Here is a 23,894-nt window from a genome sequence, read left to right as displayed (position 1 = left end):
CTGGGCCTTAAAAGAAGAAAATCTCTCCATATGCGTTGTGTTCGGTACACCGTTAAAAGGTGGTGGACAAAGCCGCGCCAACAAGCATGTGCCGACAAAAACACACTGGACATATGTGCGTCGCCAGTTCACCCTATTTAAATCCTTATGCTCTGAGGGGGTGTGGGAGGGAACCCCCCACTACAGTTAGAAGTCCTGGCACTTCCGTTGGGGGGGAATTTGAGGGGAAACTCCCAATAAACTGAAAACTCCCTTGTTTCCCTGTTCGGGACTTCTAACTGTAGTGGAGGTTCCCCCCCATACCCCCCCAGAGCATAAATGATAAGGCTTTAAATAGGGTGAACCGGTGACACACACATGTCCGGCATGTTTTTGTTGACGCATGCTTGTAGGCGCGGCTTTGTCCACCGCACTTTTGACACGTCACCATTGTGTTCTTAGAGAGACATCAGGAAAAAACAATAGCTTGACCATAAAAGAGAACCAACATTATTTTTTTAAAGAAATTGACTAATACAGTATCTCTTTCTGAGCAGCTTGAGAAAGTCACTACTAAAGTAGCCCTCGATGTAGACTCTTGAACAAAAGTCAAATTCCTGTAAAATATGATCTATAATTTGTGTAATTGTGTACTCTTCCAACACTACATCCAGACTCCACCCATATGTGCACCCATCTTCATATTATGCCATTGCATTTAGGCGCCATCTTATAGAATAGAATGTAGCCGGAATATTGGCGTCCTGATCTTTTTGATGCTTAAATTTTGGTGCCCATTTGATAGAATTAACCTCCATTGTGACCCAGTATCTAAAGTTTAGAAGAACTGTTTATCAAAGCTAACTAAAAACTCAACTGTAATAAACTGCTGATATATTGCACCTATGAAACCATTTGTCAAAGTACTGCCATTGGAAAGCAAATGGCCATCTTGCTGCATGTTCAGTCAGGTAGAAACTCGGTGGTACTATTAATAAATAACAAGTCTTTTAATTTTATAGGTTACAGTTAAGAGGGCAGGTCCAATAATGCAGTTACACTGTAAATCAATGGGCTATGACCCTAACCTTTGTTCCATTACTATTTTTATGTGAAATCATATCTTTCCATTTCATCCTGCCAGACCAGTTCAGATTGACAGGTTATGCAATCCTACCAACAGATGGAGGCAGAAGCCAGAGTTTTCCAGTGGTATCACCAGTATAAGAAGGGGTGCCCGGCACAAGAGGGCCCTCTGGAGGGTCATTGTGCAGTTGTTTTTAGGGGTTGGTCCAGCCAGGAGTTTGATTGGACCGCATGAAGGAGCCCATGAGTTCTCATAACCCTTTTCTGAAATATTTTCGTGCTCCCAATTACCTCAAAGTGACCAGTAGGCCTTTTCAGGATTTCAAGGCTCCAATCTTGGCCTTGATTTTGGCTGAGTAATGGGAAGGTGATGAGGAAAATGGGGATAGTCCTTGGGGCACCCTTTCCCCAACAGGATCATTCAGTTTTTGCCCATTTTTCTTAGTGGAATATCTCTAGATCTTTCAGGTTGTCTAAGGATAATCAGTGGCTTGCATAGTAGGGGGGGTGGACCACACCGGGCATTGTCTTGGTGGGGGCCCCAGCATGTCTCTGTCCCCCCCATGCCACGCTCACACCCTCTGTTCCCTGTACCTATTTAAATCTTTGCCAACGTGAGCAACTTCTCCGGCGTATTGCTTGTGCCGGCCTGACTCCCCTCTGAAATCACTTCCTGGTCACAGGGCCAGAAAGTGGCATCAGTGGGAAAGGCCAACACCAGCGTGAGCAGCAGGTTGGAGAAGCTGCTTGTTCTGGTGAGGATTTAAAGAGGTACGGGGAGAATGGAGGGCACAAGTGTGGATGTGGGGGGCGGAGAGGAGGGTTCAGGGGGGCACCACCACCCTGGATGCCTCCTTCCCTCACTATGCCACTGCTTGAAGCCTTCAAGTAGTCTGATCTATTGGATTCAGAACTTTGACTAAAACACTCAGGGATGTTAACTTTTCTATGCTGAGCAACTCCATTGTTGCTTTTGCTTTGTGCTAAAGATCATTGTCCCACTGAAAGGTGAAAATTCTGCTTAGTTCCAGGTGAATGATAGACTGGAACAGGTTTTCCTCCAAAATCTGTATGTACTTCACGCCATTCATCATTCCCTCAGTCTTCACAAATCTTCTTGTCCCTGTTGCTGCAAAGCATTTTCACAGCGTAATGTTGCCACCAAAAATGCTTTATAAGGGTAATCACACTCGCAGCAGGAAGATGTATGTTCTTCAGCAATGGCTTCTTTCTTTCCACCCTGCCATTTAGGCCATGTCTGTAGAGTACTCTTGAAATTGTTGAAGAATCATTTTTTCTACTGTCAACTAGAGCCTTCTGCAGTTCTTAGGCCTCAGTAGTTTTCTTCACCCATGGCTTCTGACTTCAAATGGATGGCCTGGTCAAGGCAGTGACTTGGTTCCAAGCTCTTTACTTGGTTCCAAGCTCTTTATGATAATGTAATTGGTTGTTCAAACACATTGGCAAAAGGCCATAAGACGATTTATGTCAGTATCTAGGAATAACTTGATCCTGTAGTTGTTTCAGCTGCTCCATGTTTGGATATTCAAATTCAACCCAGAAACTGATGGATTTTTCTTCTAGGAATAATAATAATCATCATTTTATTTCTTATATACCACCCAACCAGAAGATCTGGGCGGTTCACAGCAAGAGACCTGAGGCATATCAGTGAAGATGCAAGATATAGTAGGAACCAGTAGAATTCAATGTTATACAATACAATAAAATACAACATGGTACAATGTAGAGTAATATAAAGCAAAGTCATTGCATAAATTTACCAAACAGATAGGTTTTCAGTGATTTTCTAAACTCATAGTAAGATTAGGAGTGGGCAATCAGAGAACACATCCAAGAGTTCATTCTCCCCGCTTGAAAGGCTAGAGTTTTGTCTAAAAATTTGTAAAACAGCAGGCTTTCAGAGTAGGGTACATGAACATGTCCGAGTTTCTTGTGTTCTTGCTTGATGTTCTAATGAGCTCAACAACTATGATTGGACACAGTTGGGTTATATTTAAATTATTATGGGCCCTAAGACAGTTTTTTGAATGAAGCTAATATGGGTTTTCTATGTCCTCAACTATGAAGTCTTACTAGTCTGTAATGAAGGAAAAAAGTACAATAGGAGTCAGAATATATGAGATCCCAGAATGTTTAAAAAAACAGTTGTCAAAGAGAGGGGAATGTGGTCTAAGTTGAGGAAATAAAAGCAATATGTAAGTGATTGTTGGATGGAGAAAACATAACACAGCAGAACATTGAAAACTAAAGAGTATGTCACTTTAATATAGAAAATGGAAATGAGATACTGTACGTTTAGTCAAGATATTAATGGAATCATTATAAAATATCTGGTAGCCCTCTGAGAAATGATGTCCTAAAGCATAACTTGTTCAAACTATGATCATTTTAGTGGTGTAGACAGAAAAAACTGGTTATTTCTCGTCATAAATTATATGACATTTCTTCCTTTATATGTGAGAGGTGTTTGGGAAATAACCCATTGCTTTTATTTTGTTCAAATTAACAGTAACAGATTAAGTAACAATCTTAATTAAGGTCAAATTAAAGAAATATATAGAAACTTACAATAAGATGTTACCGTATATACTCAAATCTAAATCGGTATTTTGGAGCCAAAAAACATTGAGGGTCCCAGTTTATATTCGGGCCAGCCCCCTCCCCAGGAGAACTGACGGCAGCCATTCAGGGAGCGGCGCGAGCCCAGTCTGGAGCGCAAAATGCTTGGAGCGAGCTTATTATGCCTTGTGCGCCACTGACCCTGACATAATGAGGCAGCCGTCCAATGAGGGAGGGGCAGGAGCACGGAAAGTTCATTCCTGCCGATACACCGCTGGACCACCAGGATTTAAGGGGGATTTCAAAAAGTACGACAGGGGGTAAAAAATTGTTACATTTGCTTCATAAGATGCACAGACATTTCCACCCACTTTTTTTTGGGGGGGGGGAAGTATGTCTTATGGAGCGAAAAATACGGTAAGTTAGTCCAATAAAAAGGGTAGTATCTTATTTTATTTTCTTTCTTAAATTTCTATTTATTAACAAGAAATATAGTTAAACCTAGGGACGATAAATAAAAAGAGGATTGCCAAGGAGATGTGCAATAGTTAGCAGACTGTTTGTTGTGGATCTAGCAAGTAATACAAGTTTTCTGGTGGAGCATATAAGACTTGATACAAGTTGTGTTTCAGTAGGTATGCCTTCATCAGGTGTCTGAGTGCACTCTTACAATATCTGGCAAAATTGAGACATCAGTGCTAACCAGAATTCTTAATTAAAGGTGCTTGTCCTTGAGTCGAAAGACTGCCTGCTCATGCAGATCCAAGTTTCAAATTACACGGTTATAGTAATAGTTCACTCGAACTCCTGATGCAGGCATATTTGCTGGGACATGGCCTGTGTCGAGTTTTGCATGCTTTGTGAAAAAGCCTGTATTGCTTGTTGAATTTGCAGTGAAAACAGATTGCTACCTATTGTTTAGGTCTTTTGCCCTAGAGCAGGGGTCGGCAACCTGCGGCTCGTACCTGTTGGTCCAGTGGGAGTCTTTGTGGCAGGAGCATGGCCCTCTCAATCCTGCCTCCTTGCGGCTGCCTTCTAAAATGGTTGCCATGACCTCTCGCAGCTGCTTGCGGTATTTCCTGTAATAGCACAAGTTGCCGCAAGAGATCACAGCAGCCATTTTAGAAGGCAGCCGCGAGGAGACAGGAGAGAGAGGGCCACGCTCCTGCCACAAAGACTCCCGTTGGACCACCAGGTCCCTTGGTAGGTCTGGGGGGGGAATCGTTGGGTTGTGAGGGAGATTAAAGGGTCGGGGTCTGAAGAGGGGAGAGAACCTTGGCTATGGGCAGGGGAGGGAGGGATGTGTGAGGGGTTGGAGGGGAAAGAAGCTAAACCTTGCAATTTTTTGTAAATCTTGGGTCAAATAATTTGGATAAATTGGCTCTTTGCTGTAAAAAGGTTGCTGACCCCTGCCCTAGACCGATTTTAAGAAATTTCAGCTGTCAGTGTATCACTAAACTATCTTTAATTGAAGACATATTAACTGCCTCTTCCCTGGGAGTGCCAGAGAGAGCAACTACATTGGAGGTGTGGTGAGTGGTAGGATATTTGTACACATGGGCATTGTGTCTATCCCAGGGGTCTCAAAGTCCCTCCTTGAGGGCCGCAATCCAGTCGGGTTTTCAGGATTTCCCCAATGAATATGCATGAGATCTATGTGCATGCACTGCTTTCAATGCATATTCATTGGGGAAATCCTGAAAACCAGACTGGATTGCGGCCCTCAAGGAGGGACTTTGAGATCCCTGGTCTATCCTATCAAAGCTGTGCCTGACTGGCTGCCCGTCGGCTCAGTGTCTGACCAAAGCCTCCACTCTGGTCAGTCACCTTTGTCAGGTGCATGGGCACCCTCTTTATACATCATTCACATTCTCTCTGTCAAATCTGTTTTATCTTTTTGCTACAGTTGTTGTTTGTGATATGACCGCCTTCCTTTTTAACGTTTATAACATAGGGCTCCTTTTACTAAGGTGTGCTAGTGTTTCCAGCGCACGCACAAGATTAGCGTGTGCTAGCCGAAAAATTACCGCCTGCTTAAAAAGAGGCAGTAGCGGCTAGCGTGTGCGGCATTTTAGTGTGCGCTAAAACCACTAGCGCGCACCTTTGTAAAAGGAGCTTATAGACTTTCATATGGTAGCCCACAAAGTTTTAGAATGCTGTTGGCAATTGCTAGCCCCAAAACACAGGGAAAAACTATATATTCCTTACATTTCATGAACAGTCTTTCCTTGAAATGAGACATTGCTATCGGGTCTACAACTTGTTCAAAATGCATCAGTAGGACTCGTATATGGACTATGGAAATCGAAACACTTTAAGCCAGTGGTCTTAAACTCGCGGCCCGCCAGGTACTATTTTGAGACCCTCAGTATGTTTATCATAATCACAAAAGTAAAATAAAAGTTTCTTGATCATATGTCTCTTTAGCTATAAATGATATTATTATTAAGACTTAGCTAAAAAAGAAAGATTTATAAACTATAAAAAGTTTTACCTCATGCAAAATTGTCATTTCTTTAATAAGACATTAACTATTTTTTCTGAGGCCCTCCAAGTACCTACAAATCCAAAATGTGGCCCTGCAAAGGGTTTGAGTTTGAGACCACTGCTCTAGACAGTGCCATCTCATGCTGAGTTTGAGACCACTGCCTTAAGCCCTACTACATGAAACTACATTGGCTGCCCATAACCATAAGGATCAAGTTTAAATTAGGCATCACTGCCTTTATGATCTTGACTGGCCATGCCTTCAACTGTCTAACAGAGTTGGCCATTTTACTTCAGGTCGCCTCCAACAGATATTCCACCAGAAATCTTTCCAACACTTAAAATTCCCAGCAAAGTCTACCATGCAAATTACTTTATCTATCCAATATCAATTAACAAAGTGCTGGAACCAACTACCATTTACACTACGATATTGTGACCATTAAATCGGTTCATAGACAAAAACTGCATGAGGACAAAGCCGCTAAGACAAATGTGCGCAGGATGTCAGCGCACCGGATTAAAAGGTAACTTTAAAGTGCTCTGAGGGTGTGTGGGGGGGAAACCACCCCCCCATTTTAGAGAGGAAAGTGTAATTTTTCCCAGTGTTTTAGTGAAAAATTACAGTTTCCTCTATAAGTGGGGCGTTCCCCCCCCCCCAAAAGCAGCAGCAACACTTCTAAATCCCCCCTCAGAGCGCTTTAAAGTTACCTTTTAATCTGGCATGCTGACAACCTGCATGCATTTGTCTTAGCGTCTTTGTCCGCGCGCGATTATCCGGCGCGCTTTAGTCCAGTAACCATTAAATCAGACTCGGAAAACTTTATAAAGCATTTCTGTATCAAGACAGGGAGCCAACCCTGAAGTAACTATAATGGCAATTCTAAAAGGGTAGAGTGACAGAGGTCTAATGCAACTCCTGGAACTTGAACTTGTAACTATGTACAGTGGTACCTTGGTTTACGAGCATAATTCGTTCCAGAAGGATGCTCGTAATCCAAAGTACTCGTATATCAAAGCAACGTTTCCCATAGGCCATAATGCCAACACTGACAATTCGTTCCAGAACTAAAAGGTGCCGATGAAGTGGCGAGTGGTGGCCCAGGGGTCTGTACCTGTCAGGTGCCAGGGCTGCAGCACCTCCTCCTCCGTCCACCAGTCACTGAAGAATCCCGCAGTGCCGCTTCGGGGATATGTCTCTTCCGTCCGCCGACCAGCCTTCCACGCCGGGTGCCTTCTGCATGTTGGAGAGCCTATCTGAGCCTATGCAGCCGAGTGCCATCCCACCTGCACGTTGCATATGATCACGCACATGGAAGGCTGGCCGGCAGATAGAAGAAGATTCCCCCAGAAGTGGTACTTCCTGCAGCTGTATTGCGAGACAAAAGTTTGCTGAGTGTTTTGCTCATCTTGCAAAACACTCGCAAACTGCATTACTCACAAACTGAGGTTCCACTGTATTTGTAACTGTGACCAAACTGTATTAGTACCTGTATTGATCTACCTGTACTAGCAACTCTATTGAATGTCCGTGTCAAATTATTCATTGTAACTTTCTAGGTAACTAACACAACCTTTTATAATGTAATCCAACTTTGAACTGAATAGGTAAAGGCGGACTAGAAAATCAGATTAACATAATATATATACTCAGAGAGATGTGCCAAACTGAGAAGGGTATAGGTTTTTAGGCAAATATGGAAAGGAAGGGAGAGCAGGACTTGGAGTGGGAATGGAATGCTGGGGACTGAGGGAAAGAGCATGAATTTGGAGACTGGGTGAAGAAGGTAAATGAAGATTGGGCAATTGATGGAGAGAGCAAGAAAAATTGATAGAGAAAGCAACTTTGGGAGACATGCATCTCCGATATATTTATAATTTGCATAGTAAATGTGGAAATGTGTTTCTCTTTTTACCTTTTAAGTGTTGCACCTCAAGTATTTGTAGCCTCATTCAGAAATTCAGTGGGCAAATTTGTTTTAAAACTGTTTTAATATTGTGTAGGCAATGGTGAGCTTTTGAAAGAGATACAGACTAGAGAATGACATGGGGACAAATTTGTCCCCGTCCCCGCAGGAACTCAATTTCCCCGTCCCATCCCCATGAGTTTTGTTGCTGTCCCTGTTCCTGCCCCATTCCTATAAGCTCTGCCTTAACTGCACAAGCCTCAAACACTTATGATATTAAAGTGTTTGAGACTTGTAAAGATGAGGGTGCAGCTTGCAGGAATGGGGGTAGGGACAGGAAAATAACTTGTGGGGGATGAGGCAGGAAAATGAGTCTCCACGGGGATGGGGACAATTTGTCCCCATGTCATTCTCTAATGCAAACTAGTGAGGATGTATGACACTGACACACACTGCTCAGCAATATTCGGAAAATATTTGGTGGCTTTCCTCAGCTCACTTGGATCCAAAGTGACCCCAGCTTAAAAATTAGTGAAGACCACTGGCCTAGTCTATGTAGCCAAAAAAAAAAAAAAATGAGGAAGTAGCTGCAGGGAAGAAAAACTGTTTCTCTTCCTGTGCCCAAATTTGAACTCCTCTTTTATACAGCAACCTTGTGATTTTCATCTCTTTGTTACTGTCTTCAACATGCGAGTTGTGCTAATTGCTGTATCGTTCTCACATTGTTGTGTTATCTTTGTAGAAGTTTCAAGTGTAAAACAGTTTATTGTAATGGAATAAAGAGCTCAAACTAGGAAAAAAAGAGTAGTTTCCAAAGCTTTCATCAATAGAGAAACAGAATATAAAGCAATTACATTAGAATATAATTGTATATCAACAAGGAGAAACTCTCTTTGAATATTCAAGCAGCATTTTGGACTCCTTTGTCACTTTTCTACACATTAGTGCTCTGAAATGTTTGATGATGAAAGTGCACACTATACTGTACACTTGAAACTGGTCAGAGCTGGCCTCAAACCCTTTATTATTGTTTTAAAATAGAGAAGTATTAAGTTTCCAGATGCTTCATCTTTGGTTTATTGATCTTGAATGCTTGTCTTTCAATACCAGGCTTGCAAACACTGGGGTAGGGGAAGCAAATCAGATACTTGCAGACTTTAAGGCCCTGATTCTACAAAGTGCGTCCCGATTTTAGGCAGCTGTAGGTGTCCTACAGCTGTCTAATCAGTCAATCGGGATGCACGTTTTTTATAAAAATGCTCCCCAGGCAAGCCGCCTATATTGAAGCCTGGACCAATCAGGCCTTAGGCATAGTGTGTCCGCCCATCCCCACTAAGTCTAAGGCCTGATTGGCCCAGGGGGGGTGCGGAGGGGGTGCGTCTTCCGGCAGGAGGGATTGGGCACCCTCCTGCTGATGATTGGTAGTCGGGGGGTGGGGGGGGCAGCAGGAGGGTTTGGGCACCCTCCTGCCAGTGATCGGTAGTGTCGGGGGGGGGGGCTGTCGGTAGTGTCAGGGGGGGCATCTTCCGGCAGGAGGGTTTGGGCACCCTCCTGCCGGCAATCGGAATGGCGGCCGCGGCCCACTATACTTATAGCGGCAGAGAGATCCCTTGCCGCGATAAGTGTAGCGGGCCGTGTCTAATCTAACCCGATTCTCTAACCAGAGTCTGTAATATGGGCACCGGTTACAGAATCGGGGTTTAGTGTAGGCCCGATTCTGAATAGGACGCCTCTCCCGGGCATCCTATGCAGAATCAGGGCCTAAATCTGTTAGTGCAGAGAGTGCAACATTTGTCTGCATTTTGGTGTGCTGGGATTAGACTTTTGCTGTCTTGTATACAGTACATTTTATACTTTTTTTTCCTTATATTATACTTAAAAGAATAAAACAGAGATTTATGTTGGCCATTCCGTCTTAGACATGCATGGAAATAAATGGTGGTGCACCTGCAATTCATAGGTTGGTAATCCAACCCTGGACACTAGATATTTGTGTCCCTTCATAGAACAATAAGGGCATCCATAAGACACTGTGTGGGAAGGTCATCATTTTAATTAACTAAGTGTATAAATCTGAAACAGGGCAAGGAAACAATCAATAACAACTTATCTTTTTTATAATTTGTTAAAAGAATATCATCAAATACGTTTTTTTGTACTTTAAATCAGTGGTCCCTAACCCTGTCCTGGAGGACCATCAGGCCAATTGGGTTTTCAGGCTAGCCCTAATGAATATGCATGAGAGAGATTTGCATATAAAGGAAGTGACAGGCATGCAAAATCTGCTCCATGCATGTTCATTAGGGCTATCCTGAAAACACGAATGGCCTGGTGGTCCTCCAGGATAGAGTTGAGGACCGCTGCTTTAAATGGCTTTATAATTCTTCTTAGTACAAATAGTTCATTAATTCTTCAGTGGATCTAAGCCTGGCCTGGCTCCCAGTTATAGCTGTGTACCACCTTATGGATAGACCTGGGTTGGAATCCTAAACCAGGGGTAGGCAATTCCGGTCCTTGAGAGCCATAAGCAGGTCAGGTTTTTAGGATATCCACAATGAATATGTATGAGATGGATTTGCATGCACTACCTCCTTGAGGTGCAAATCTATCTCGTGCATATTTATTGTGGATATCCTGAAAACCTGACCTGCCTGTGGCTCTCAAGGACCAGAATTGCCTATCCCTGTCCTAGACCAAGGTTCTGCTCTCCAGAGTCTGTCAAGGGTAGGATTGCTGTGGAAGTAGAGAAGAGAGTCTCGTCCATCAACAGTTCATAAGTAACCCCAAGAGGTCCAGTATAAGAGGCATAGGGACTGTGCTAGCTGAATTCTGGTGGCACTGGCAGTTAGAGGAGAAAGAATATATAAATAGGAACAAATCTTATATAGTTGGGCCTGTTTTAAGTGAACTGGAAGCCCAAAGAAGTAGAAGGAAAGTGCCAAGCCAAAAATATATACATACAAATCTTTCAGCCAAAGAAGTAGAAGGAAAGTGCCAAGCCAAAAATATATACATACAAATCTTTCAGCCAGTATTAACCACTAGCAAATACTTTTTCTTCTAGAGAGTACTAATAATAAGATAAGGAACTCCCAGGTCAGCTAGAATAAGAAGCAAAGAGGTATCCAAGATGTCAGCTAATGTAATGCCTTATATACTTCTGCCACTACTATTCATTCAATGTAATTGATTCTCAGAGTAGCTCCAATTATTTTATCTACATCTGGAGTCCTGGTATCTGCTCATAAAGGCATTGTAACAATGCAGTTGATAGCCTCCTCAAATTTTTTCCCTCGACCCTGAAGAAAAATTCCATTTCAAACATGCATGTCAGGAGAGGTGAAGGAAAGTTGAGTGATAATCCACTATAAGTTAAGTGGCTCTCTTCTTGTTAGATTATAAGTTAAATTGCAACATTGAAGAAAATAGAAATAATTATAAAAATCAATAAAAATTGGACCGATGAAGATGATAGTAGCCGGAAGTTTGTAGTACCCGGTTGCATTCCGAAGGTTCAGACAAAAATTCTATTAATTTATTTATATTCTATCTTTGGAAACATGCCTTTATGAGCAGATACCAGGACTCCAGATGTAGATAAAATAATTGGAGCTACTGTGAGAATCAATCACATTGAGCTAAAGTAATGCAACATATTTCCTTAAACTGCTTCCCCCTTTTTTTATTCTTAGTTTGCCCAAAGCAGGTATGCGAAGAAGCGTCTTCCAATAGAGACTCAGGCATTACAAATTCAGCAGTGCAAAGCAAGCTCGTGTCTTCCTTCCAGCAGCACACCAAAAAGGCATTAAAACAGGTAAGAGATTCTCTTTTTTAACACATTGATTATATTCATAGTTCTTGAGAAGTTTTAAAAATAGCTAGGAGGAGGAAAAACTTTTCAAAACATCTGAATATGTACACCCCTCATATATTTCTGTACTTCAGCTTCTGATAGTTCATGTAAATTAAAAAAAACTTTTGACCCAAAATTTAAAATAACAAGTCACAAACAGAAAATACATTTTACTGCTATCAAAGGGAATGATACGCAGGGTCATACTCATAATACTCAGGGTCTTGATTCATGATACTCAGGGTCTTGTTTATCAAATTTTTTCTCATTCATGAAGAGAGAGAGAAAGCCTTAGCATATCCGGCAATTAAAACTGTGATTACATTTTTTTCATTTTGTATTGTCAGTTAAAACAGGAAAAGCCATATCTTCACAAGAGCTAATTCATTTTGGAAAGCTAAACAATTTTCAAAGCACTTAGGGCTCCTTTTACTAAGCTGCGATAGTGGGTTTAGCACGCACTAAAATTCTGCGTGCGCTAAAAACGCTATCGCAGCTTAGTAAAAGGAGCCCTTAGACACACAAAGCACTAAACTATTTTCAAAGCACTTAGACTCACAAAGTACTGTAGAAACCGGTGGCACTTTGTGTGTCTGAGGTGCTCTGAAAATGAGCCCCTTGGATAGTCTGTATACTTTTTTTTTTTTTAATTATTGGGTTCTCAGATGTCAAAATCTTGACATTCCACCTTGAGATAGCTCAGTAGGACATGTATTTGCAGGGAAGAGAGGTATTCTTAGAGCCCATCTTGGAAGTTAATTTTGTAGATGAAACACATTTTCTACGAAGCACCTGCTCCTCTGTTAAAAATTGTGGTTTAATTTTGTGCTTCCCATTAAATCTTATTGGAATTTCTTTATAATTTTATTAGTCCTTTGAAATATTTTATATGACATAACTTTAGCTGGTAAACATATGACTTCTCTATCTGCAGATTTTATATTATATTTTATAATATAGAGCTTTAAATACAACTGAAATCTCCAATGCTATCTGTATAATAAATGGGCAGAGGGAGGGTGGAGAGACAGAGGTCCAAGAAATTATCCTCTCAGTAGCAATATTTGGCCATTATCTATATAATATATACATTAAGGCCATAACCTAAACTAAGGGCTCCTTTTACTAAGCTGCGCTAGCGGTTTTAGCGCGCGCTGCATTGCCACGCGCACTAGACGCTAATGCCAGCATTGACCTAGCGTTAGTTCTTGGCATGGGGTTAGTGTGCGCGGCAATGCAGTAAAAGGAGTCATAAATTCAGGATGACCACATTGTACATATATTCTGCACAACTGCTTAAATGTATAGTGACAATGAATATATGTATGTACTTTGAACACCAGCACCAGTGTTTAATTGGCCACTGCAATGGCTCAGGATTAGGCCTTTTGTGTAATAACTAGAATTTATATTCTTTCCATCTTCCTTCACATTTCTCTTCTATTATAAAACTTGATTAGTATTGTCTGGGAAACTGTGACACCTTATGGCAACTGGTGGTAATGCAGCCACTAATACAGATCACAGCCTATGGACTACAGGTGTCCTCACTAATGAGATTAGTCCAAGCCTGTGACCAAGAATATTTCACTCCTGGTTGGAGGAAACAAGGCCAGTCTAGAAGTGACTTAGTCGGGCTGTTTGACATCTATGGAGATCCCTGTTTCTTAGACTTGTAAGGTGGTGTGGTAGCTGTGTTAGTCCACTTTTAAAGATATTATGTAGAAATAAAGGAAATAAGACGATACCTTTTTATTGGACTAACTTAATGCATTTGTTGATTATCTTATATACTCGATTATCAACCAATCCAAATATAAACTGAGGTAACCTTTTTACTCCCCAAAAAGTGGAAAAAAAAATGTTAACTCAAGTATAAATCTAGGGTTTGTATTCAGGAATAGGTGTTGGTGGTCCAGTGGTGAGCTGGGACAGGAGCAATCCCTCCTTATCCTACCCCAGCTGGCTCTCTGCCCCCACCCTCTCCCTGACCCATTGCAGGCCTCCCCTGAGCCTGCCGAGCCTTGGTGGTCCAAAAGTGAATTGGGACAGAAGCAACCCTACCTGTGTCCTCTCCTGGCCAGCTCTGTGCCCCCCACCCCCGAGCCTATGCAGGCCACTCCATGCCTTCCTTGAGCCCTAGTGGTCCACCGCTGACCTGGGACAGGAACAACCCCTCCCATGTCCTGTCCTGGCTGGCTCCGCCCCATTCCACCTTCCTCCTGCCTCATGCACTTGAATAGGCCTAACTTGCAAGCCCTAGTGGTTCAGCAGTGAACTGGGGCAGGAGCAATCCTCCTACGCTTCTGCCCCGTGTAGAGCTGCTAAAGGAAATGGACGCTGCAAGTTCCCACAGCAACCTCACAAGACTGTAGTAACTCGTGAGGTTGTCACAGAATTGTGAAAAGTCTTCAGTGAATCAACTAGACAGCCTCAGTCCAATAGTCAGCCCATGGCTTTGAGCATGCCCCCCCCCTCTGTATTTATGGAGGTATCATTGTAATAAAGAGATTACTTTAACTGCAAATGGCTTATGGGTTTCAGCTTGTAAACAGTTAGTACAAAGCTGAAGGAAGTGACTTTATTAATTCCAAAAGTTCTTTGCATAACAGAGGGTTCACCTCTACCTAGCTTTTTGCTAGTTTTCTTTTAATACATTTTTATTTTCTAAAACCTTAACACAGTGCTTTCCGTTTATTATGTACATATGTAAACCACTTTTAGTGTGGTTGTATAACTACAAAAAGGCATTATATAGTCCCAATCCCTTATTGTATAAACAAAGCATACAACCTACTCTCTTGGTGCCTGTAGCTAAGAAAATAAATATGTTTGAAAAATAATATATGCCCTGTTCTGTATGTAAATCTGCAAATGCATAACCAAAGCTGGAAAGTTTATGAAAAGAAGGCATCAGTCAGCTTGGTTATTATAACCAAAAGAAAAACCTAATTGTATTAGATATGCGATCCACGATAGATAGAAAAGCACAGTTTTATGTGGGATGATGTTGCATATTAAACCCCCTTTGGACCGATATAAATATCGGCTTTTCCTTATTATGACTGGGATAGCCATGCAAATGGTTACTCGCAATAGGAAAAACTGCAATCGCCTCAGTTTTACTTTTTGGTGGGTGAATTTGTGCTTAAGCTATAAGTATGAGAAAATGAATGCGCAAATGCTGGGGCATTTTAAAAAATTCAAGTTAGTTGGGGGGCCATTGACATCTTTGGTGGAGTCGTTATAGTTGTCTTTTATCCTTATTTCTGTTGGTATATTACACACACATCCGGGGGGGGAGGAGGGTATATCTTTCATGTGACTTTATTCCTTGAGGAAAATGTCGGTTGGGTGGGGAGGTTTATTGTTGTATGGATACTGATTGATTATAAGTGCTTATTTGTTTATTATTATTGGTATGTATATTGTATTGCACTTTTTGGCAGCTTTGAAAATTTAATAAAGATTTAAAAAGAAAAGCACAGTTTTTGCCTTTCAGATTTTTTCAAAATTAGATCCTTAAAACAATGATGACAAAGACATTTTCTTAGGGTTAATCTCTGATTTCTATGTTCAATTGAATGACAAACATTTGGGGGGGAAGGTCATAGAATATTTTTTTAAAGGTATGTTTTTTTTGACATTTCTTATATACCACTTCTATTCAAAGTGGTTTACATTCAGGTACTCTAACTATTTATTTATTCAATTTTCTATACCGTTTTCCCCTGGGAGTTCAGAACAGTTTACATGTGTTTATTCAGGTACTCAAGCATTTTCCCTGTCTGTCCCAGTAGGCTCACAATCTATCTAATATACCTGGGGCAGTGGGGGGATTAAGTGACTTGCCCAGGGTCACAAGGAGCAGCAGGGGTTTGAAACCACAACCTCAGGATGCTGAAGCTGTAGCTTTAACCACTGCGCCACATACTCCCCTATCTATCCTGATGGGCTCACAATTTAACTATGGTACCTGGATCAGCAGAGTCAAGTGACTTGCCCAGGGTCACAAGGAGTGGTGCAGGAAATGAACCCACAACCTCAGAGTGCTGAGGCAGGGATTCTAAACACTAGGCCACTAAATATTTGTTTCATATTTTCTCTAAAGGTTAGGTTCATTAAGCAGAGGTCTGTCTTTTAGGAATGCTTATGACAGTACCATGCTGATCAGTTGGAGAGTGGCACAAATGTCACAAATTATTTTCAGTTTTGAGAAGTTAATGAGGTTTTGTGCTCTGGTGACAACTGTAGTACAGCTTTGAGGCAGTAGGGGGTCCAGTTTCAAAAGTATTTACTGTAAATCCCAAAATGGGAGAAATCTTTTAGAAAATAGGATTTAGAATGTTGTTAATGTTCATCAGTAAAATCTTGCTTTCGCTCCACAAAGCAAGAATCTAAACTTAGAAAATCCAGTATGATTAAAGCAAGTTTCTTATTACTATACCAAATGGAAGTCTGTGTTTTACCATTTGACTTTAATGGCCAATGTTTGTTTTTTTTTCTTTTGTATGACTATTATTATTTCCAACCTAATGAAATTTTTAAAGAAGTATGCAAAAGGTGTCAAGAAATGTCTGTCCAGGAGCAAAAAAGCTCTCTGTAAGCTGAAAGGAACAGGGCATGTGGTGAAAACAGGTAAACAATATCATAAGTGAATTTTTTTTCCTACCACCCAAAATATATATGTGATATAAGATGATAGTAACATTATTTTTAATATTTAACATAAAACTAATAAAGAATATATGAAAAGGGTGTCATACTGTATCTCCTGTCCTATATATCAACAGATGCTTTCAATTGTGTAGAAAATGTATAACAATATACCCCTTGAAATGAAATTGGAACACAAGCGGAAAAAAATGCTCTTATCTTTATATATGTTGAAAGTCAGACCTCGATGCTAGTGATTCTGCATCTTGGTGCTTATGTCTTTTTTTCCACACTAAACTCCCTACTCAGAGCGCCCTCACCGCCTATCCCCCCTTCAATTTCTCCCCAGACAATGAGAGAGTTCTTCTAGAATAAGATTCAAAAGATTCACCTTGAGTTCTCAACCAGGCTGCTTCCCCCTCCCCTCCCTCCATCTGCCCCTTCTGCTACCTGATACCCTCTCCTCTTTCTCTGAGATCACTGAGGAGGAAACCACACTTCTTCTCTCATCCTCTAAACCCACTACCTGCTCCTCTGATTCCCACTCACCTACTTGGTGCTATTTCGCCCTCTGTCATCCCTGGACTTTCTCTCATAACATGCTATTCTGGATCCACTTCAGTCAGGCTTTCGCCCACTGCAATCCACAGAAACTGCCCTTACTAAAGTTTCCAATGACCTGTTCTTGGCCAGATCCAAAGGCCTCTACTCTATCCTCATCCTTCTCGATCTGTCTGCTGCCTTTGATACTGTTGATCATTGCCTACTCCTTGATACACTGTCCTTATTGGGATTCCTCTCCTAGTTTTCTTCCTATCTCTCCCATCGCACCTTCAGTGTATGCAATGGTGGTTCCTCCTCCACAGCCTTCCCCCTATCGATTGGTATACTTCAAGGTTCTGTCCTGGGACCACTCCTTTTCTCAATCTACATTTGCTCACTTGGAGCGCTGATCTCCTCCCATGGCTTCCAGTATCACCTCTAAGCTGATGATTCCCAGATCTACTTCTCTATGCCAAATATCTCTACTAAAACTCAGACCCAAGTCTCAGCCTGCTTGTCCGAAATTGCCACCTGGATGTCTCACCGCCATCTAAAATTGAATATGGCTAAAACAGAGCTGCTCATCTTCCTGCCTAACCCCACTTCTCTGCTTCCCCCATTCTCCATCTCTGTGGACAACATTTTAATATTTGACTCCTTTCTCTACCGCCCAAATACAACATATCGCTAAAACCTGCTGCTTCTTCCTCTATAATAGTATCAAAATCCAACCTTTCCTCTTTGAGCACACTACCAAAACACTTATCCACCCCTCATCACCTCGCACTTAGACTACTGTAACTCCCTACTCTCAGGCCTTCCACTTAGTCATCTTGTTCCCCTCCTATCCATCCAGAATTCGGCTGCTCACCCTTAATCATGCCCCCCTCCACACACATCTGCCTCAACACCTCACAAACTACCATACCCTGAGGAAATACAATATCCCAAATTGTCCCACCCCCAAAACTTACCTAAACTGTGCACAAGTAAAAAGAGAAAGTAGCATTTAGATGTTTCCTGTTTTGTATCCTCTATAATAAAACCCTAAGCGTGCATGCGCACTTACAACTGCGTGTTCCCTGCCGCTGTGGTGTCTGACTCCATGGCCATGTTCAATTTGCGGTGCATGCGGCAGTGAGAGCAACGGCAGGAGAGTGTCCTTCAAAGTGCTGCGAGGCGTCCAGCTGCTACTGCAGGGAAGTGGAGGAGGAGAGGGAAAAGGGCCTGTTTTTGGGGGGGTGCTGGGGGGCAGGCAGAAGCTGGAGAATCATGGACTGAGGGCTCCGTGTGAAACGAGATGCTGCTGTAAGTCAGGTTGAATAGTGCTGGGCTGAGGATGTATTTTGTAGATTGCTGCCCTGATTAGTGATTTATAGCTTCTGATTAAACCACAAAGAGGGGATACCAGTGCAAGCTGCCATGGGGGGGATGTTTAGGGTGGTACTGCGTGGATAGCAAGCTTGGAAGTAAGGAGAGTCAGAAAGGGACAGGGGCACAGGAAGCTTTGGGTTGTACAGTGGGGTCAGAGGTAGAAAGAGATAGGCAGGGGGCCAGGGAGAGAGACAGACAGAAAGATGTAGAGGAGGAGAGGGAAAAGGGGCTGCTTTGGGGGTAGGGGTGTTGCTGGGGGGCAGGCTGCGATTTTGGTTTGCTCGGATGGGCCAGAGAGAGATAGGCAGGGGGCCAGAGAGAGAGACAGAAAGAAAGACAGACAGAAAGCAACTAAGGAGAGAGAGACACACACAGAAAGAAAGACAGACAGCGGCTAAGGAGATAAAGAGACAGAAAGAAAGACAGACAGATACATCTATTCTAGCACCCGTTAATGTAACGGGCTTAAAGACTAGTTTAGTTATAAAACTGATGAGAACAAGTATGATACAGTATGGATTCTTAATAAAATAGGGTAAAGAAGTCATAAGAACAAAAGAATAGCCTTACTGGGTCCGACCAATGATCCATCAAGCCCAGTAGCCTGTTCTCATGTTGGCCAATCCAGGTCACTGGTACCTGGCCAAAACCCAAGGAGTAGCAACATTTCATGCTACCGATCCAGGGCAAGCAGAGGCTTCCTCCTCTACACTGAGGACATTTTACCAGTCTGATGCGCAATTCAGAATAAAAAAGTACATTGATGTCACTGACTGTGAGGACTATATGCTATGAAAAATTATCTCCTAGCAGCCATTTTGAGAGCAGAGCCAGCAGGAACAACTGGGGATCATTTCTGCCATGACTGTACCCCTAGATTGCCAAGGATTGTAAGAGAGGCCTGAGGGGAACACGGAACCTCTTCTGTCCCCAAGGAGTTATTGAACAAATCTTTAAGAAGACCCGCCAGAAACTCTCTGAGCTTTCTCAATATCCTTGGATGGATGCCATCCAGTCTCATGGCTTTGTCCACCTTCAGTTTTTCAAGTTGATCAAAAACATTTTCTTGCATAAACGGTGCAGTATCCACTCCATTCTCACATGTAACTTTGCCAGCCAGTTGTGGTCCTTCTCCAGGATTTTCTTCTGTGAACATAGTTCAGAAGTATTTGTTTAGCAAGTTAGCTTTTTCCTCAACAGTCTCCACATAGCAGTTTGTAGCTTCTTTCAGCCTTACAATTCCATTTTTTGCCTTTCTCCTTTTACTAATATACCAGAAAAAAATGTTTTTGTTTACATTTCTAGCCATTTGCTGTTCCACTTGTGCTTTCGCCAATATAAGTTATAATGAGTCAGCCAAATTTCCCACCAAACAGCAATGGAGGGAGGACAGTCCTCACAATACAATCAGATTCTGCTGGAATCTAATTTTTCCCCTTTACAGCCAAATATCCCCAATAAATGTAATTATCCCAGGACAAGCAGGCAGCATATTCTCACATGTGGATGATGTCATCCACAGAGGCCTAGTACGGACAGCTTTAAAAGTGCATCGCCACTGTAAGAACTTAAGAAAGTTTGTGAACTGCTTGCACCACGCATGCGTGAGTGCCTTCCCAGCAGATGCAGGCAAGCGGCTCCTCAGTTCTTAGTTTTCAGCGGAGCTAAGAAGTTGTGTCTCTGATTGTTGTTCAGTTTTTTTTACATTTGCCTTCCCACTCGCACGTTCTTTTTTTTTAATTCTTATTTTTAAGTTTACTTCCGTTTCTATGGTTGTTCTATCTCTTGGAATGATTGATTGGGATGGTTCCTATAATCATGGAGTAGGGGGAAAAAAAATCCCTTGATAAACCAAAGCTGCATTTACTATCCTGTGCAGTTATCAATTTTTTTTAAGGTCTCCAATACATGGGCCACATTCGGCCACGGTAGGCCTCCATTGTGGCCCTCAAGCCACCCCTAGTCAGCATTCTCCCACTCTAGGCTTCCACCAACCAAACGCTGTACTGCCATGCCAAATTTACAGTGCTTTCCTGTGCCACCTGAGGCTTTTCTGCATCATCCCAGCCCACCTCCTGTTTCCGGGTGGGACGCTGCAGAGAGCCCTAAGGTGGTGCAGGAAAGCAGCATGTATTTGATGCCTTAGCACAGTGGTCAGTTGGTGGAAGCTGAGAGTGGGAGGATGTTGACCCAGGAGGGGTGAGGAGGTGATGAGTGCCATAATGGAAGAGGAGAGGAGAAATGAAGGTGATTCTGTCTTTGGGTGCAGGAATGCTCTTGGGGAGGATAGAAAGAGGAAAAGAAGGGGAGACAAAAAGCAGGATATGATGCCCATGGAGGGGAAGAGAAAGGAGGTGATCCTGCCTATGGGTGCAGGAATGCTATGGGGAGGAGAGAAAGAAGAGGAGGGGAAGGGGAGACAAAAACCAGGAGATAGTTCCCATGGAGGGGAGGAGAGGAGAAAGGAGGTGATCCTGCTTATGGATGGAGGGGAACAGAAGAGTTGGAAACTAGATAGATTAGAAAAGGAGGAAAACAAATTGAAGAAAGTTGAATGTGAAAGACTCATACAGGGCAGGAAGGGAAGAAAGAACAAGATGAATAGAAAGGTGAAATCACTAGACAACAAAGATAAGAATAATGATTTTACATTTTATTTTATAAGTCAAATGTGTAAGCCTGAAATCGTTTTGCAGCCCCTGGAGCTTTCTTGTGACCTCGTTGCAGCTCTTTATGTGAAAAAAAGTTGGAGACCCCTGCCCTAATAGGTCTATTTAAATATCTCTGGAGGAATCAGAGATGCTTGCAGCATTTTTTATGAAAGTTCACCAGTCTGAGGCAAATACCTGCCATGCATTTTGGGCTAATGATTCTTTATCCCTTTCTTACAGCAACATTAAACTTTTTTTTTTTTTTTAAATTAAGATAAATGTGAGAGTCCAAAAATCAGGGGGAAAAAAGCCCAAATAGGAGACATGATAGAAACCTTCAAGATCCTGAAGGGCATAGAAAAAGTAGACAGGGACAGATTTTTCAAATTAAGGGGCACCACGAGCACAAGGGGGCACTCGGAGAAATTGAAAGGGGACAGGTTTAGAACAAACGCTAGGAAGTTCTTTTTCACTCAGAGGGTGGTGGATACATGGAACGCACTTCCAGAGGCTGTTGTAGACAAGAAAACCTTAAATGGTTTCAAAGAAGGTTTGGATAGATTCCTAGAAGAAAAAGGGATTGAGGGGTATAGATAGGTATAGACCATTGCTCAGGCAATGGGCCTGATGGGCCGCCGCGGGAGCGGACCGCTGGGCAGGATGGACCTATGGTCTGCCTCAGCGGAGGCAACTTCTTATGTTCTTATGTTCTTATTGGGTTTTACTAAGCAAAAGGCTTAGTAAAAGGAGCCCTAAAAGAATTTTACTTCTGAATAAGTCTGCAGTCTTAACTTGTGCTTTTGCTGGAGTACAACAAATGAGAAACCCACCCTTTGGGTCCCCTGAGGAAAAAGGCAGTAGCACCTCACTTGGTCACACCACCAAGTGTTTTGGCCTGAGAGGGGTTGTCTTATTTCAGGCCTTCAGCTATGATACAACTTGCAGTAGTCTATGTTCTGATGGTGCTGCTAACCACAATGTGACATGATTATCATTTTGAGTAAAACTAAGGGCCTGTTTTACAAAGCCGCACGGCAACAGCCCCGAAGCCCTTTAAATCTCTATGGGCTTCGGGACCGTTACCGTGCTGCAGCCGCTAGCATGGCTTTGTAAAACAGGCCCTAAGTAAAACAATGTGGTTGCCCTTTCTGTCTCTCATATACATAAAAATATATTTCTTCTCTTGGTACAAAATTATGCAATCTCAGCATTAAATTGTTTAGTTACGCTGATGATATTACCATCATAATTCCGACTCCATCTTCAGTCTCTAATATTAGCCACATTACCGAGGAGGTATTTAAGATGATCGAAGAGTAGATGCTGGAATTTAAATTGAAGCTCATTCCTGAGAAGACAACATTTTTCTTTGCTTCACCATGCCAAAACCATCTTGAGAATTCCCTGACTTTAAATGCAACATTATGCCCAATTCATTCCTCGATTAAAATCTTAGGTGTGATCCTTGAACAAAATTTAACTATAAAAAACCAAGTAGACTCTGTTGTAAGGAAAAGTTTTCATATGTTATGGAAATTGTGTACACTGAGAGCCTATTTTGTCATTTCTGCGTTTAAATTACTTGTTCAATATCTGGTGCTGAGTCAGTTGGATTATTGCAACATTATCTATCTTGCAATCATAAAAATAAAAAATCGATCTTGCAGGCATCAATAAAAATATCTTTAAATTGTAAATCATTCAGAATGCTGCAGTTAGACTCATATGTGACCTGAAGAAGTTTGACTATTATTGAAGAAGTTTGACTATTATAAAGTTTCCACAGGTCAAGCACCACATTATTTAATCGACTCATTCTTTGTTTCAACTCAAAGGCATTCTCGAAGATCTCATGCTCTTTTTTTTTTTTTTTTTTTTCTGCCCGTCAGGGGCTGTAAATTCAAAAAGTATCATGAGCATGCTCTTTCATACCAGGCAGCTACTTGGGATAAGGATTTCAAGCAATTATTACTGACTTCTACATCTTATCTGCATTTCAGAAAACAATTAAAAACTTGTTTGTTCTCTAGGTTTTTGGGTTGCTAATATTTCATATTAGTCGTAGGTTTTCCCTTCCATTCAATTGTAGTTGATTATTTAATCTTTTGTAAACCACATAGAATTTCATGGTTATGCAGTCTAGAAACTGATTTTATGTTATGTTATAGCTCATTTTCATGGATAAGCAACTACTAGCAAATAATTTTGCTCCTCCAGGAACTATTTTTTTAACTCTGCTATTTTAATAATCTTGACCATTATGTTTTCCACCAACAGATTCCACAGCTTAATTAGGCCTACATTAAAAAGAAAACTTTCTATGCTTTGCTTTTAAGCTGCTAGTCGGTGGTCTCATGGATTATTGTCCTGTTTCTTATGGTTTCCTGATGTGATTGAACCTTGAGTATCAGTCTCCCTTTGTAAAATTAGGTATTATTTGAAAGATTAAATAACTATCCCCTATTTAACTATTCCACTTCCGTCTTGATTTTAGAAATTTCTATCATGTCCATTCTCAGGTGTTTTTCTCCAAGCTGAAGAGCCCTAATCTGCCTAGTCTTTCTTCATAAGTGAGATGTTTTTTCTACTTTTTCATTTTTATCACCCTTGTCTGAATATTTCTAGTTCCATTTCAAATGGAGCAACCAAAACTGCACAGAGTACTAAAGGTGAAGTCACATCAGGGACATATATAGAGGCATAATGATATTCTCCATTTTGTTTTCCTTACCTTTTTGAATAATCTCTAACATTGCACAGTACAGTCTTGATTAT

At 41.7% G+C, this 23,894-nt stretch overlaps 1 protein-coding gene across 3 annotated transcripts in view; it reads left to right on the top strand.

The window, feature by feature from the left end:
* The window catches only part of ASXL3 (ASXL transcriptional regulator 3), a 326,363-nt gene that overhangs the window by 180,999 nt on the left and 121,470 nt on the right, over window positions 1–23,894 (top strand). For all 3 annotated transcript variants that reach the window (XM_033934243.1, XM_033934244.1, XM_033934246.1), the window contains one exon: window positions 11,735–11,856. In XM_033934243.1, coding sequence (XP_033790134.1) covers window positions 11,735–11,856 — 122 coding nt within the window. The remainder of the gene's footprint in view (window positions 1–11,734; window positions 11,857–23,894) is intronic.

The sequence above is a fragment of the Geotrypetes seraphini genome, chromosome 2, assembly GCF_902459505.1.
Source record: "Geotrypetes seraphini chromosome 2, aGeoSer1.1, whole genome shotgun sequence".
Classification (NCBI taxonomy): Eukaryota; Metazoa; Chordata; class Amphibia; order Gymnophiona; family Dermophiidae; genus Geotrypetes; species Geotrypetes seraphini.
The sequence above is the reverse complement of the archived record's forward strand: the minus strand, read 5'-3'. Positions and strand labels throughout refer to the sequence as shown.